The sequence below is a fragment of the Staurois parvus genome, unplaced genomic scaffold (genome assembly GCF_062004578.1).
Source record: "Staurois parvus isolate SC_StPar_1 unplaced genomic scaffold, SC_StPar_1.0 ptg000132l, whole genome shotgun sequence".
NCBI lineage: Eukaryota > Metazoa > Chordata > Amphibia > Anura > Ranidae > Staurois > Staurois parvus.
Genome location: NW_028317928.1, coordinates 4,226,807 through 4,242,409, shown reverse-complemented (window position 1 = coordinate 4,242,409; position 15,603 = coordinate 4,226,807). Strand labels below are relative to the sequence as shown.

General features: G+C 46.9%; 1 protein-coding gene across 3 annotated transcripts in view; it reads right to left on the bottom strand.

Moving 5' to 3' along the window:
• Nucleotides 1-280: 280 nt before the first annotated feature.
• LOC149466202 (uncharacterized) overlaps nucleotides 281-15,603 on the bottom strand; it is a 50,690-nt gene continuing 35,367 nt past the window's right edge. For all 3 annotated transcript variants that reach the window (XM_089672732.1, XM_089672733.1, XM_089672731.1), the window contains 2 exons: nucleotides 14,832-14,945; nucleotides 281-5,156 (listed from right to left, as the gene is read on the bottom strand). In XM_089672732.1, the coding sequence (XP_089528858.1) occupies nucleotides 1,723-5,156; nucleotides 14,832-14,945 (3,548 nt within the window). In that variant the 3' untranslated portion in view covers nucleotides 281-1,722. The remainder of the gene's footprint in view (nucleotides 5,157-14,831; nucleotides 14,946-15,603) is intronic.

The window sequence follows — 15,603 nt, the reverse complement described above, 5'->3', positions numbered from 1 at the left end:
AACTAGAAATGAAAGCAATGCTAGACGCGTGGTTGACATGTAGACGCCATCTTTAATACCTTCTGAGTCACTGACCCAGAATATTTTCAGATTGGGGTCAGCTACCTTGTTCTTTCTAGTTCCCTCATGATGGGGAACTAGAAATTAAAGCAATGCTAGACGCGTGGTTGACATGTAGATGCCATCTTTAATACCTTCTTTCTAGTTCCCTCATGATGGGTGCCCTTCAAGAGGCAGTAACTGTGGCAACATTTGCAATGAAGGCCAATCAACCATGACATAGTGTTGGAAGATTAGGAGTTTATTTGCAAATAACACATTTCCAGAACACTCAAAATTGAATAACCAGGTTACAGGAAAAGAACTGTGATATACTAATATTATTTTTCCTCTCTTCTACTACAAAAGGTTACATATGCCGCATCTGGGCTGGACCAATCCCAGAAGCCAGGTTGCCAGGGTTTCTAAATAAAAAGAAATAATACTTGTTGGAAATACTGATGGCACCTTGGCATGGCTTCCACTATGATTAATGGATACACGTATATCTTGGATATTTAAAGTGTCAGTCCTCCCAAAATTGATATTTTAGCAATGGGTGGACGGTCATGGCGTTACATTACACTGATGTTCCTCAGAATGGTTTTGAGGAACTCGATGTACACCAGAAAATGTCATCTCACCAGAAAAGTGAGATTTGAGCCTATGGAGGAAGGAACATCAAAGACTATGGCCTTTCTTGGGGGTAAACAATGGTAATCAGCTGTGAAAACCGGTCCTGGTTGAGCAATGTAATGCCAACTGCCTCAGCCAGGGAGCACCGGCCAGGGTTGTGGAGGGGCCCAAAAACATACAAACAGTCCCCAATCCAAATATCAATAACTGTAGGTATCCTAATGCAGGCCATAGACGGGTCGAAAATCGGCCGTTTTTTAAAAAAAAAAACAAAAAATTGGTCGTTCAATCAGCCGACGTTACCACCAACGGTAAAAAAATCGGCCAATTTTCGGCCCGTTTACGGCCGGCATCAAACCCCATAATTACTTCTGTCCCTTGCAGAGAGCTCCACTATTATATTTTACATGAAAAAGTCTTGCGGTTGCAACAATGTATCCATTTGTATCCATTTTGGATACAGATGTTTTTATTTGGATACAAATGGATACATTGTTGCAACCGCAAGACTTTTTCATGTAAAATATAATAGCGGACTAGAATTCTTCTTCTTTTTCTTCTTCTTTTCTTTCTTCTTCTTCTTGCAGGTCACTGCTCATGCGCAGATTTTTTATCGGGAAAATGAACGGCCGATTTGCCCATCATTGCCGGCAAAATCGGCTGCGAATTTTCCAACTTGATCGATAAAAAAAATGTGCCAAAACCCCGAAAAACGGCAGACCAATTAACCCACTAACGGTGTGAAAATCAGCAGATTTTTTGACCCGTCTATGGCCTGCATTAGACTCTCTGGCTATAACTGAGCCAAAAAATTCAAGTGCAATGGAATTGCCACAAAGAGGTGAACTGGAAATCAGATTTCTACCATCCAGCCAACACCGAAATATCACCAGTTGGTGGACTGACCACTCCCAACAGTCGTAACATCTCCTGTACTTGGCCTACTGGCTTCTGAACTGACAGCGACACATCCACCCCTGGATGCGACAATTGCTACGGTGACAGTAAACATACAATGAAGGCTAAAGATGCATCTACATGCGGTAATCAGGTACATGCAAGGGGCTTCCCATTTATATGGACCTTCTGGTGAGCCACGTAACTGTCCTTCTGGGTGAAGCACTTCCCACAATCTGGACAAACAAATGGTTTTTCGTCTACATGGAGCTTCTGGTGCGTCATATAGGCAGCTTTCTGAGTGAAGCACCTCCCGCACTCAGCACATTTGAAGGGCTTCTCGTCTGCATGGATCAACTGATGCCGGACGAGGTAGACTTTGGCGCTGAAACATTTACCGCACTCCGAACAGCCAAAAGGTTTCTCTCCTGTGTGGATTCTTTGATGGACCACGCAACTGGCCTTCTGAGTGAAGCACTTGCCACAATGGGTGCAAACAAATGGTTTTTCACCGGTGTGGACCCGTTGGTGAGCCGCAAAAGAAGCCTTCTGAGTGAAGCATTTACCGCACTCTGAACATTTAAAAGGTTTCTCATCTGTGTGAATTCTATAATGTGCATTGTAGCTTGCCTTCTGTGTAAAGCATTTGCCACACTCAGAACATTTGTAGGGCTTGATGTCAGTGTGAATCAACTGATGCCGTACCAGGTAGACCTTGGAGCTAAACCTCTTGCCACACTGGCAACACTCGAAAGGCTTTTCACCAGTGTGAATTCGCTGGTGAACAATGCAGCTGGCCTTCTGGGTAAAGCATTTTCCGCAGTGTGCACACACGAAAGGTTTTTCGCCCGTGTGAATTCTCTGGTGTGCCACATAGCCGGCTTTCTGCGTGAAGCATTTCCCACACTCTGCGCATTCAAAGGGCTTCTGGCCCGTGTGGATAATCTGATGGCGAACCAGGTAAATCTTGGAGGTGAAACATTTTCCACACTCTGGACAAAGAAACGGCTTCTGGTCAGTGTGGATGCGCCGATGGACTATGAGGTTGGAGGCACTGGTGAAACATTTCCCACAATGGGAACACACAAAGGGCTTTTCCCCAGTATGGGTCCTCTGGTGGGACGCAAAGCTTGCTTTCTGAGTGAAACATTTCCCGCACACAGAGCAGGCATAAGGCTTTTCCCCAGTGTGGATCCGTTGGTGTATTATTCGGTTGGCAGCATTGGTGAAACACTTCCCACAATCAGAACAGGGGAAGGGTTTTTCTCCTGTGTGAGTCCGTTGGTGTTCATCAAAACTTTTCTTCAGTCGGAAACATTTCCCGCACACAGCACATTCAAAAGGTCGCTCGCCCGTGTGAATTCTCTGGTGTACAACACAGCTGGCCTTCTGTGTAAACCGCTTGCCGCACTGCGTACACACGTATGGCTTCTCCCCCGTGTGAATGCGCTCGTGAGCCAAGTAGCTTGCCTTCTGCGAAAAGCATTTGCCGCACTGCCTGCACACGAAAGGCTTCTCGCCGGTGTGAACCCGTCGGTGCGTGATAAAGCTAGCCTTCTGGGAAAAGCATTTGCCACACTCATTGCACTCAAAGGGCTTCTCTCCTGTATGGATCCTATGGTGGGCCAGGTAATTTGCTTTCTGGGCAAAGCCCCGCCCACATTCATGACACTTATAGGGTTTTTCATCCGTATGAATCCTCTGATGGGCCATATAGCCTCCTTTTTGGGTGAAGCACTTGCCGCACTGCCCGCACTGAAACGGCTTCTCGCCGCGATGAATGAGTTGGTGCCTCACCAGGTAGATCTTAGAGCTAAAACACTTTCCGCACTCCAGACAGCCGAAGGGTTTTTCTCCGGTGTGAATCCTCTGGTGGACAATGCAACTTGCTTTCTGAGCGAAGCGCTTGCCGCACTGCGAGCAGATAAAGGGCTTTTCCCCTGTGTGAATCCTCTGGTGGACAATACAGCTGGCTTTCTGAGCGAAACACTTCCCGCACTGGGAGCAGACGTAGGGCTTTTCCCCTGTGTGAATCCGCTCGTGAGCCAGGTAGCTGGCTTTTTGCGTGAAACATTTACCGCACAGCGTGCACATGTAGGGTTTTTCCCCCGTGTGGATTCGCTGATGCGTGAGGTAACTGGCCTTCTGGGTAAAGCACTTTCCACACAACGTGCACAAGAAAGGCTTCTCGCCCGTGTGGATCCGTCGGTGAGCCAGAAAGCTGGCCTTCTGCGTGAAACATTTGTGGCACTCTTCGCATTTGAAGGGCTTCTCGTCGTTGTGTATCCTCTGGTGCGCATTGAAGCTAGCCTTCTGCGTGAAGCACTTGCCGCAATCAAAACAAGCGAAGGGTCGTTCGCCGGTGTGGACCATTCGGTGTCTCACCAGGTAAATCTTTGAGCTGAAGCATTTGCCGCAATCCAGACATTCAAAGGGTTTTTCACCCGTGTGAATTCGCTGGTGCACGATGCAGCTGGCCTTTTGGGAAAAAGGTTTGCCGCAATGGGTGCAGACGTAGGGTTTTTCACCCGTGTGAATGCGCTGGTGGGCCAGGTAGCTAGCTTTCTGCGTGAAGCACTTGCCGCAGTGGGAACAGGCAAAGGGCTTTTCACCCGTGTGAACCAGTCGGTGCCGGACCAAGTAGACCTTAGAGCTGAAGCATTTCCCGCATTCGAAGCAAACAAACGGCTTCTCGCCCGTGTGTATCCTCTGGTGGACTATACAGCTAGCTTTTTGGGTGAAGCGTTTGCCGCACTGGAAGCAAACAAAGGGTTTTTCCCCGGTGTGAATCCTCTGGTGGGCCAGGAAGCTAGCTTTTTGGGTAAAGCATTTGCCACACTGAGAACAGATGAAAGGCTTCTCGCCCGTGTGAATCCGCTGGTGGACAACCAAGTTGCCTGCGCTGCTGAAACACTTTCCGCAATCAGAACAGGGAAACGGCTTTTCGTTCTCATGGCTTCTCAAATGTCTGGTGAGATGGAGGCTCGTGAAGAAGCACTTTCCGCATTTGGAACAGACGAAGGGTTTCTGCTCCGTGTGACTTTTACGGTGGACGATGAGGTCCGAGGCACTTGAAAAACATTTGCCGCATTCGGCACAGGAGAACGCATTCTGCCCTTTGTGAAGCTTCTGGTGCTTGAGGAAGCCTAGCTTGGAGATGAAGAGACTGCCGCACACGGAGCAGACAAACTGTTTCTGTTTTTTGCGGGTCTCCTCGTCTTGGAAAAGCTCCGACTCGTAGCTGAACGGATGCTCGCCACCAAAACAGGACAAAAGGCTCTCGTGTTTGATGAAGTTGGTGTTCACGGCAGACAAGTTCAATGGTTTCTCCTCGTGGACGGTTCTTTGGTTATAGTGGGACGATGAATATTCTGTCCAGGTATCGAGTTTTTGGGTTGATACGTGAAACGGGAAGATTCCGTTCGGCTTCTCTAACTTTATTCGAAAGGGGGTGCCTGAGGTCATACTTCTAGTAATCCTCGTGGTGTAATAATCGGGGTGGACAAAACCATCTTCTGAAATCCAGTCTAGTGGGAGGACGGGCAGATCGCTGATCTCCGAAAGGGTCATGTTGAAGGCCGTATCTGTAACAAATGGAAAAAACTATGTTACAAAGGACAAGAGTGGAGAAGACTGCCATTTTCTCCAATTCCTAAAGCAAACCTGTCACTTTCATACAGTTCCAATCCAAACTATTTGAAAATACATAGGTGCTGACAGCGCGCACCCTGCGTGCTCCCAGCACATGTATCTGTGACTCACGGAAAGGTCCCGATCTCCCCTTTCGATCATGTGATGGCGAATCACAGCGGTCACATGATCGAAAGGGGAGATCAGGACCTTTCTGTGAGTTACGGACATATGTGCTGGGAGAACGCAGGGCGCGCGCTCTCAGCACATATGTATTTTCAAATGGTACGCAAATATGAGTCAAGTCCCAGACGTCACATGACCCTAAAACACCGCCCGCCTCCCGGCTTCTGAAACTCTTAAAGGGCGCCGGCGCGAAGACGTTAAATACCACCCAGCCTGTTAACCACTTCACGTCAACGCCTCCCAGCCCTTTAAGGGTTTCAGAAGCCAGGAGGCGGGGTTTAGGGTCATGTGACCGCCGTGACACGCTGTCACAGCGGTCACATGATCAGGAAAGGTCCCGATCAAAAGGGGAGATCAGGACCTTCCCGAGAGTACCAGACATGTGTACTGGGAGTGCGCAGGGCGTGCTCTCAGCACATATGTATTTTCTAATTGCACGTAAATATTCGTCAAGGCCCAGACGTGACTCACAAAAAGGTCCCGATCTCCCCTTTCGATCATGTGATGGCGAATCACGGCGGTCACATGATCGAAAGGGGAGATCGGGACCTTTCCATGAGTTACGGACACATGTGCTGGGAGCGCGCAGGGCGCGTGCTCTCAGCACATGTGTATTTTCTAATTGCACGTAAATATGCCTCAAGGCCCAGACATGACTTACGGAAAGGTCCTGATCTCCCCTTTCGATCATGTGATGGCGAATCACGGCGGTCACATGATCGAAAGGGGAGATCGGGACCTTTCCGTGAGTTATGGACATATGTGCTGGGAGCGCGCAGGGCGCACGTTCTCAGCACATATGTATTTTCTAATTGCACGTAAATATGCGTCAAGGCCCAGACGTGACTCACAGAAAGGTTCTGATCTCCTCTTTCGATCATGTGACGGCGAATCACGGCGGTCACAATCGAAAGGGGAGATTGGGACCTTTCCGTGAGTCACGGATACATGTGCTGGGAGCGCGCAGTGCGTGCGATCTCAGCACATATGTATTGTCCCTTGTTCAATCTTGCCACCCACTTCTTCCTGTCACTTCGATATCTGCTGCTGGTCCCTACAAAGTGCCTGCAATTGTGGACAATCTATTGTTAACAATTGAATTTCACACCTCTGCCTCCATGTGACAACACCGGGGTCTGCAGATTGGCTGATCAGCATTTTGGGGAGCCACATGGCACATGCTTCCCCATACCAAGAAGTACGGAGACTGTCACAGGCCAGCAGTGAGGATCAACATGATTATAGCATGTATCGCCACTTGAGGGTCACTTACACAATCGGTAAGTTTGGGATCTTGGTACAGTTACAGGTTCCCCTTAACCCCTTGATGCCGAGCACACGCAAATATGCGTCCTCTCGGCGTCTAGGCTTTGACATATTCACGTGCAATTAGAAAATACATATGTGCTGAGAGCGTGTGCCCTGAGCGCTCCCAGCACATATGTCCGTAACTCACGGAAAGGTCTCGATCTCCCCTTTAGATCATGTGACCGCCGTGATTCGCCGTCACGGCGGTCACATAATTGAAAGGGGAGATCAGGACCTTTCCATGAGTCACGGATACATGTGCTGGGAGAACGCAGGGCGCTCGCTCTCAGCGCATATGTATTTTCAAATGGTACGCAAATATGCGTCAAGGCCCAGAGGTCACATGACCCTAAAACCCCGCCCGCCTCCAAAACTCTTAAAGGGCCGGGAGGCTCCGGCACGAAGAGGTTAAATACCACCCAGCCTGTTAAGCTTCCCCCAACTGTACTCTTAAATCTGAATTTCTCTTTCAGTACATATTACTTTGGCAGATCTATAAGATTATTACTAAGGATGCACTGAAATTTCGGTGGCCGAAATGTTTCAGCCTAAAACAACCCTTTTGGCTGTTGGCCGAAATGAAGAAAAGCACCGATACAGGTGCCGAAAAAACCCCGCCCCTCGCCGCTGCCACCACCGGCCTCCGCTCGGTAGTTCAGCCTTACCTGAGAAACCATCAAACGATCCCGGCGTTGGGCATAGAAATGAGTGAAGGAAAGATGGCCTCCACTCATCTCTATGCCCTTGGAGGACCGGAGCGATGTCACTTCCTGTTCCGGACATTTTTTTTCCTTTAAAGCACTAGATCAATGCTTTTTGGATCCAATGCTTTACATTGCAGAGGAGAGATGTGGGGTCTCTCCATAATCTCCATAACTCTCACTAATTATTTCTATCACGAGGGATACATGCATTTCTTGTGATAAGAATAAAAGTGATTACAATTTTAATTAAAGGGACAGTGCAAAAAAACACCCCCAAAAAACAAAACAAATAAATAAAAAAAAAAGTTTAAAGTGCCCCCGTCCCCCCGTGGTGAACGCATACGTAGGCCACACCCACATATGTAAATGGTGTCCAAACCACACACGTGAGATATTGCCATGAACGTCACAGCAAGAGCAATAATTCTCGCACTAGACCTCCTCTGTAACTTTATACTGCTGACCTGTAGACATTTTTAGAGCGTTACCCATGGAGATTTTTAAGTACCGCAGTTTCACGCCATTCCACGGGTGTGCGCAATTTTAAAGCGTGACATGTTGGTTATCTATTTACTTGCCGTAACATCCTCTTTCATAGTTTACAAAAAACTGTGGTATACAGTTGTGCTCAAAGGTTTACATTCCCTGGCAGAAATTGTGAAATTTTGGCATTGATATTGAAAATATGACTGATCATGCCAAAAAATGCTCTTTTATTGAAGGATGATGATCATATGAAGCTATTTATTATCAAATAATTGTTTGGCTCCTTTTTAAATCATAATGATAACAGAAATCACCCAAATGGCCCAGATCAAAAGTATCCGCCCCCTAGATCAGAAGTCTCCGCCCCCTGGAATGTTTGGCCTTGGTACAGACATACAAGGTGACACACATGGGTTAAAATGCCAATTAGAAGTTAATGTCCCACATCTGTGGCTTTTTAAATTGCAATTAGTGTCAGTGTATAAATAGTCAATGAGTTTGTTAGCTCTTATGTGGGAGCACTGACTAGGCTAGATACTGAGCCATGGGGATCAGAAAAGTCTTGCGTAACAAGGTAATGGAACTTTATAAAGATGGAAAAGGATATAAAAAGATGTCCAAAGCCTTGAATATGCCAATCAGTACTGTTAAATCACCTATTAAGAAGTGGAAAATTCGGGGATCTCTTGATACCAAGCCAAGGTCAGGTAGACCAAGAAAGACTGCAGCCATAACTGACAGAAGAATTGTCCGGGATTCAAAGAAAAAACCACAGACAACCTCAAAAGAAATACAGGCTGCGCTAGAAAAAGATGATGTGATCGTTTTTAAGGAGTACAATATGGTGATACTTGAACAATAATGAGCTGTTTGGTCGAAGCACCAGAAAGAAGCTTTTACTGTACCAATGCCAGAAAAAAGCCCAGTTACAATATGCCTGACAACACCTTGACATGCCTAACCGGGCCTTCTTGTGTCACTGATGCAATAAAGGCTTCTTTCTGGCATCTCCACCATGCAGCTCATTTTTGTTCAAGGGTCATCATATTGTACTCCTTCAAAACAACCACATTGTCTTTTTCCAGAGCAGCCTGTATTTTTCTTGTGGTTAGCTATGGGTTTCCCTTTGTATCCCAAATAATTCTTCTGTCAGTTATGGCTGCAATCTTTCTTGGTCTACCTGACCTTGGCTTGGTATCAAGAGATCCCCGAACTTTCCACTTAATAGGTGATTTAACAGTACTGATTGGTATATTCAAGGCTTCGGACATCTTTTTATGTCCTTTTCCATCATTATAAAGTTCCATTACCTTGTTACATGGAACAGTTCTTTTCTGCTCCCCATGGCTCAGTATCTAGCCTAGTCAGTGCTTCCATGTAAGAGCTAACAAACCCATTGATTATTTATACACTGACACTAATTGCAATTTAAAAAGCCACAGATGTGGGACATTAACCTCTAATTGGCATTGTAACTCGTGTGTGTTACCTTGTGTTTCTGTACCAAGGCCAAACAATCCAGGGGCGGAGACTTCTGATCCAGGGGGCGGAGACTTCTGATCCGGGCCATTTGGGTGATTTCTGTTACCATTATGATTTAAAAAGGAGCCAAACAACTATTTGATAATAAATGGCTTCATATGATCATCATCCTTCAATAAAAGCATTTTTGGCATGATCAGTCATATTTTCAATATCAATGCCAAAATTTCACAATTTCTGCCAGGGTACGCAAACTTTTGAGCACAACTGTATATTGTTTTTTTTTTTATCAAATTGTAGTTTTTTCCAAAAAATGTATATTCATTTTTAAAAACTGCACATTTTGGTTTCGGTTTTTGACCAAGTGCATTTTGAATTATTGGTTTCGGCACCAGAATCTTAATTTCGGTGCATCACTAGTGTCCACCCAGGGTAAGTTCAGGGACATGCACCCACACCCACATGGATGACACACTGGGACGTGGTGACTGTGTACATGCAATTACGTGTCCCAACTGACATTTATGGGACTGGCGGCACGGGGATGCACGCAACACCTGTGCATCCCAGTGCCGGCAGAACACAGTCCTGCACAGGGCATGCAAGTAATAGCTGCAACCATAGCACTAGTATGAAAACAAGATGGGGCAGAGCAGAAACTTAGCAGTCCTTACATTTCAAAAATGAAATGAAAGTGAAACTAAACCCTTCTATCCTTTACAGCCCAGAAAGCTGCCATCTTGGCTTTTGTTTGACCTGCAGCTGGCATGGTTCTGCACATGATCAATTATGACACCAGACATTTGATGGTTAATGGTCTGGGTGGAAGCACAAGCAAATGGGACAGTTCTCATTTACAGCTTGCCTTTAAAATGGTAGTAAACTCTCTTTTTTTTAACTTTTGCCTATAGGTAGTCTTACAATAAGGCTTTCCTGTAGGGAAAACGCGAATATCTCGAAAGCGTTAGGAGGGACTTCACCGGTACATGCACTTTGAAGGAACGGCATACCTGTGCCATTCCTTCAGAGCTGTGTGCCGCGGCCGAGACTTCTATGTAAGTGCGTAGGAGTGACACCATCACACCATTCAAGCAGCCGTAGTCCATGAACCTGGAAGGACTGGGTGAAAATGGAAGCCTTTGCAGCGGTGATACCATGCCACTGGAGGACTTTGGTTTCAGGTAAGTCTTTCATAATGTGGTATTATATCAGCACCAGGGGCGGAATGACAACTCAAGGGGCCCCTGGGCAATAGGGGATCATGGTGCCCGTTTCCTTGCCCAAACTCAAAAAAGCCTATGAAAAAGGTACCAGGGGCATCTCATGGGGCCCCCTACTGACTCCGGTACCTCGGGCAGCACCCGAGTTTCCAAATGGTCAGTCCGCCCCTGATCAGCACATTATGATATTGTCTTCAAGGAAGAAACTCTATATATATTTTTTTTTTCCAAGAGTTTACTACCATTTTGAAGGAGCGCTAAACCCTCCTATCCTTTTCAACCAAGGAAGCCGCCATCTTAGCCTGTTTGATCTTCAACTGCCATGGTGCTGCACATGTGATCAGTTATGACACCAGCCATTTGATGGCTTGACAGTTTGGTTGAGAGCGCAATCAACAGGACAGTTACATTCCCGGCATCTGCCAGGAATGTACCTGTTATTTGGAACTGTCAAATTGATGGGTTTAGTTCCGCTTTAGGATCCGTTCACATCTGGGCATATTGTAGCGCAGTCAGAATCACCACAATTCTGCCCGCAATCCCAAAACGCTCTGCACAAATGACAAATCGAACCACCAAGGTTCTAGTGTTATTTGCTTTCAATGACACCAAAAACACTGGGCGAGAAATTAGCACTGCCATCAAGGCAAACTGCATCACGTGAAGCTTGTTACCCAAAAAGGAGCAGGAGCTTCCTTTGGGGCGACAAGCTTCACACGATGCAGTTTGCACGATTGCAGCACGATTTATCGCATGACGATCGTGGCAGAATCGCACCGCGATTGACACCTGAACACACATGCTGTGTTTTGGCATTTTTTGCACAGCATTTTGGGATCTCGGGCAGAATCGCAATTTTGCCTGTGATACAATATGCCCAGACATGAACGGAATCCCAATTTAAGGCCGAACTAAACAAATTGAGTGGCTCTCCAAAACTTACATTCAAGGCATGCCATCAATGATACGTGTCACAGTTGCTTGCACTCTTAACTTAAAATGTTGCTAAACCCCGGACCCTGCATTCACTATATCCGCTCTCCCCGGACCCTACATTCAATATATCTGGTCTCCCTGGACCCTGCATTCACTATAGCCGCTCTCCCCGGACCCTACATTCAATATATCTGCTCTCCCCGGACCCTGCATTCACTATATCTGCTCCCCCCGGACCCTGCATTCAATATATCTGGTCTCCCTGGACCCTGCATTCATTCACTATATCTGCTCTCCCTGGACCCTGCATTCACTATATCTGCTCCCCCTGGCCCAGACCCTGCATTCACTATATCCGCTCTCCCCGGACCCTGCATTCACTATATCCGCTCTCCCCGGACCCTGCATTCACTATATCCGCTCTCCCCGGACCCTGCATTCACTATATCCGCTCTCCCCGGACCTCACATTCACTATATCCGGTCTCTCCGCACCCTGCATTCACTATATCTGCTCTCCCTGGACCCTGCATTCACTATATCCACTCCCCCCAGACCCTGCATTCACTATATCCGCCCCCCCCCGGACCCTGCATTCACTATATCCGCTCTCCTCGGACCCTGCATTCACTATATCCGCTCTCCCCGGACCCTGCATTCACTATATTCACTCTCCCCGGACCCTGCATTCACTATATCCGCTCTCCCCGGACCCTGCATTCACTATATCCACTCTCCCCGGACCCTGCATTCACTATATCCGCTCTCCCCGGACCCTGCATTCCCTATATCCGGTCTCCCCGGACCCTGCATTCACTATATCCGGTCTCCCCGGACCCTGCATTCACTATATCCGGTCTCCCCGGACCCTGCATTCACTATATCCGGTCTCCCCGGACCCTGTATTCACTATATCCGGTCTCCCCGGACCCTGCATTCACTATATCCGGTCTCCCCGGACCCTGCATTCACTATATCCGGTCTCCCCGGACCCTGCATTCACTATATCCGGTCTCCCCGGACCCTGCATTCACTATATCTGGTCTCCCAGGATCCTGCATTCACTATATCTGGTCTCCCCGGACCCTGCATTCACTATATCCGCACTCCCTGGACCCTGCATTCACTATATCCGCACTCCCCGGACCCTGCATTCACTATATCTGCTCTCCCCGGACCCTGCATTCACTATATCCGCTCTCCCTGGACCCTGCATTCACTATATCCGCTCTCCCCGGACCCTGCATTCACTATATCCGCTCTCCCCGGACCCTGCATTCATTATATCTGGTCTCCCCGGACCTGGCATTCACTATATCTGGTCTCTCGGGACCCTACATTCACTATATCCGCTCTTCCCGGTCCCCGCATTCACTATATCTGGTCTCCCCGGACCCTGCAATCACTATATCCGGTCTCCCACATTACACAGAACATGGAAGTGCAATTATTTTAGTAAAAATAACCTGCTAAATACCCTTTTTTCATCAGCAGTTTATAGCAGTCTTGTGACTTCTATCAGTGTCCAGCAGAGCACTGGTTAAAGTTTGTAGGAGGAATTTTCATTTTGCTCTAGAACAGGGGGTCTCCAAACTATGGCTCTCCAAGTGTTGAGGAACTGCAAGCCCCATGAGGGCTTGCAAGACTCTGACAGCCACAGGCAAGACTCACAGAGGCATGATGGGACTTGTAGTACTTCAACAGCTGAAGGGCCATAGCTTGGAGACCCCTGCTCTAGGAGGATACAGAGCCCCTGACCTCTGTCTGAACAATGCTGACTGGCCCTGTGCTGATCACATGCACACTCCCAAGAAAAAAAAAGTCCAGGGAATATCCGATTGCCTCTCGGGGGATCAGAAAGAAATTTTTTTCCCTGCAGGAGCAAATTGCTTTGCTGGGTTTTTTCGCCTTCCTCTGGATCAACTCTGGCTGTAGGATCATAACTTTTTTTTCTAATGGTTGAACTGGATGGACTTTTGTCTTTTTTCAGCCAGACCAACTATGTAACCTCTTAAGCAATACACACCAAACTGAGCCTGTGCAGAGAGTCCCCACATGATATGTCTTATCAGGAGATAAGAGGGGGACACTGGAAGAAGGGGAGGATCAGAGAAGACAGGATCAAACAGCCTTTTTATACAATACAGAGGATTAACCCCTTAGGTTCCGCAGTGAGTATAACAAGCATGCTTTACTGCATATACAGACCGATTGTACTGGTGTGGGTTTAGTGACACTTTAACGGTCATGCATGTCTTATCAGGAGATAAGAGGGGGACACTGGAAGAAAGGGAGGATCAGAGAAGACAGGATCAAACAGCCTTTTTACACAATGTAGAGGATTAACCCCTTAGGCTCCACAGTGAGTATAACAAGCATGCTTTACTGCATATACAGACTGATTGTACCAGGGGCGGACTGACAACTCTGGGGCCCCCGGGCAATAGGGAATCATGGGGCCCGTGTCCTTGCCCAAACTCAAAAAAGCCTATGAAAAAGGTACCAGGGGCATCTCATGGGGCCCCCTACTGACCCCGGGCCCTCGGGCAATGGCCGAGTTTCCAAATGGTCAGTCCGCCCTTGGATTGTACTGTTGTGGGTTTAGTGACACTTTAACGGTCATGCATTTTTCTTCTGCTTTTGGTAAGGCAAAAATGGAATAATAACTGATCAATGTGAAGGAGCCTTACATATTACCTATGCTAACTTCCTTTCACGTTTTCATGCTTTATTTTGCTGAGAAATTACTTTGAAAACACCCCCCCTAGCATTTCTGGCTGTGGCCATCTTTAGTAAGGGCAGATGATTTGTGTAGCATTTAAAACCATCAAATGTCCAGTGTCATAACTGATCAGTGTGCGACACTATAGTAGCTGCAGATCAAACAGAGGCCAAGATGGATGGCCACTTCCTTTGCTGTAAAGGAGAGGAGGGTTTAGTTCCACTTTCATTTAATTTTTGAAATGTAAGGACTGCTAAGTTTCTGCTCTGCCCCATCTTGTTTTCATACTAGTGCTATGGTTGCAGCTATTACTTGCATGCCCTGTGCAGGGCTGTGTTCTGCCAGCACCGGGATGCACAGGTGTTGCGTGCATCCCCATGCCGCCAGTCCCATAAATGTCTTTGGTTTGGCTCGGCTTCAATCCTTCACCCCCGGAAATCAAAGACAAGTGTCTGCTTTCCCTATTCTACTCCTTCGCAATGTCAATGATATGACTACTTAGCTGCACTTTCAGTCACAGTCACAAGAGAGCAGTGTTCTTTCACTAGGCAGATAGGAGATGGATTTTCCAAGCCAAGTGACTGACCTGCATTATAACTCTCCAGAATCATCTCCTTCTCAGACTGCCACATCTCAGTAAAGTATGGCTCCTCTCCTCGCTCAATCATTGATACGATAGAAGGCTTTACACTGTCCCATCCTTACAGACACAAACAGAACAGATCAATGTTGGCATGAAGAAAACACTCGGTAGAATTGATGCACATCTAGCTGTACCTGTCATAAAAAATACACAATTGCATTTGCACATTTTTTTTTGTTTTTTTGTCATATGTGTATATTTTACAACAACTTAGTTATTATACACTGAAAATACTAAGGCTGAGGACGCATGGCTGACTCTGCTGCTAGTGAGAATCTGCCAGCAGCAGGGTTGCTAAAAAGGCTGCCTATTGTTCCCTATGGCAGTGTTTCTCAACCTTTTTCCAGTCAAGGAACCCTTTAAAATTATGGACAGTCTTGAGGCACCCTTTAAAATTATGGAAGGTCCCGAGGCACCCTTTAAAAATATGGACAGTCCTGAAGCTCCCTTTAAAATTATGGACAGTCTTGAGGCACCCTTTAAAATTATGGACAGTCCTGAGGCACCCTTTAAAATTATGGACAGTCTTGAGGCACCCTTTAAAATTATGGACAGTCACTTATTGGTGTTCCTCTGTCATGCTTGTAACTGTCAATCTTGCAATGCCTCATGGGACTTGTAGTTTGATGACAGCTGGAGGGCCGCCAGTTTGACACCCCTGTGTTGTAGAGGGAACAATTCTATAGAGCAGTCTCTTAGTGATCCTTCTGAATCA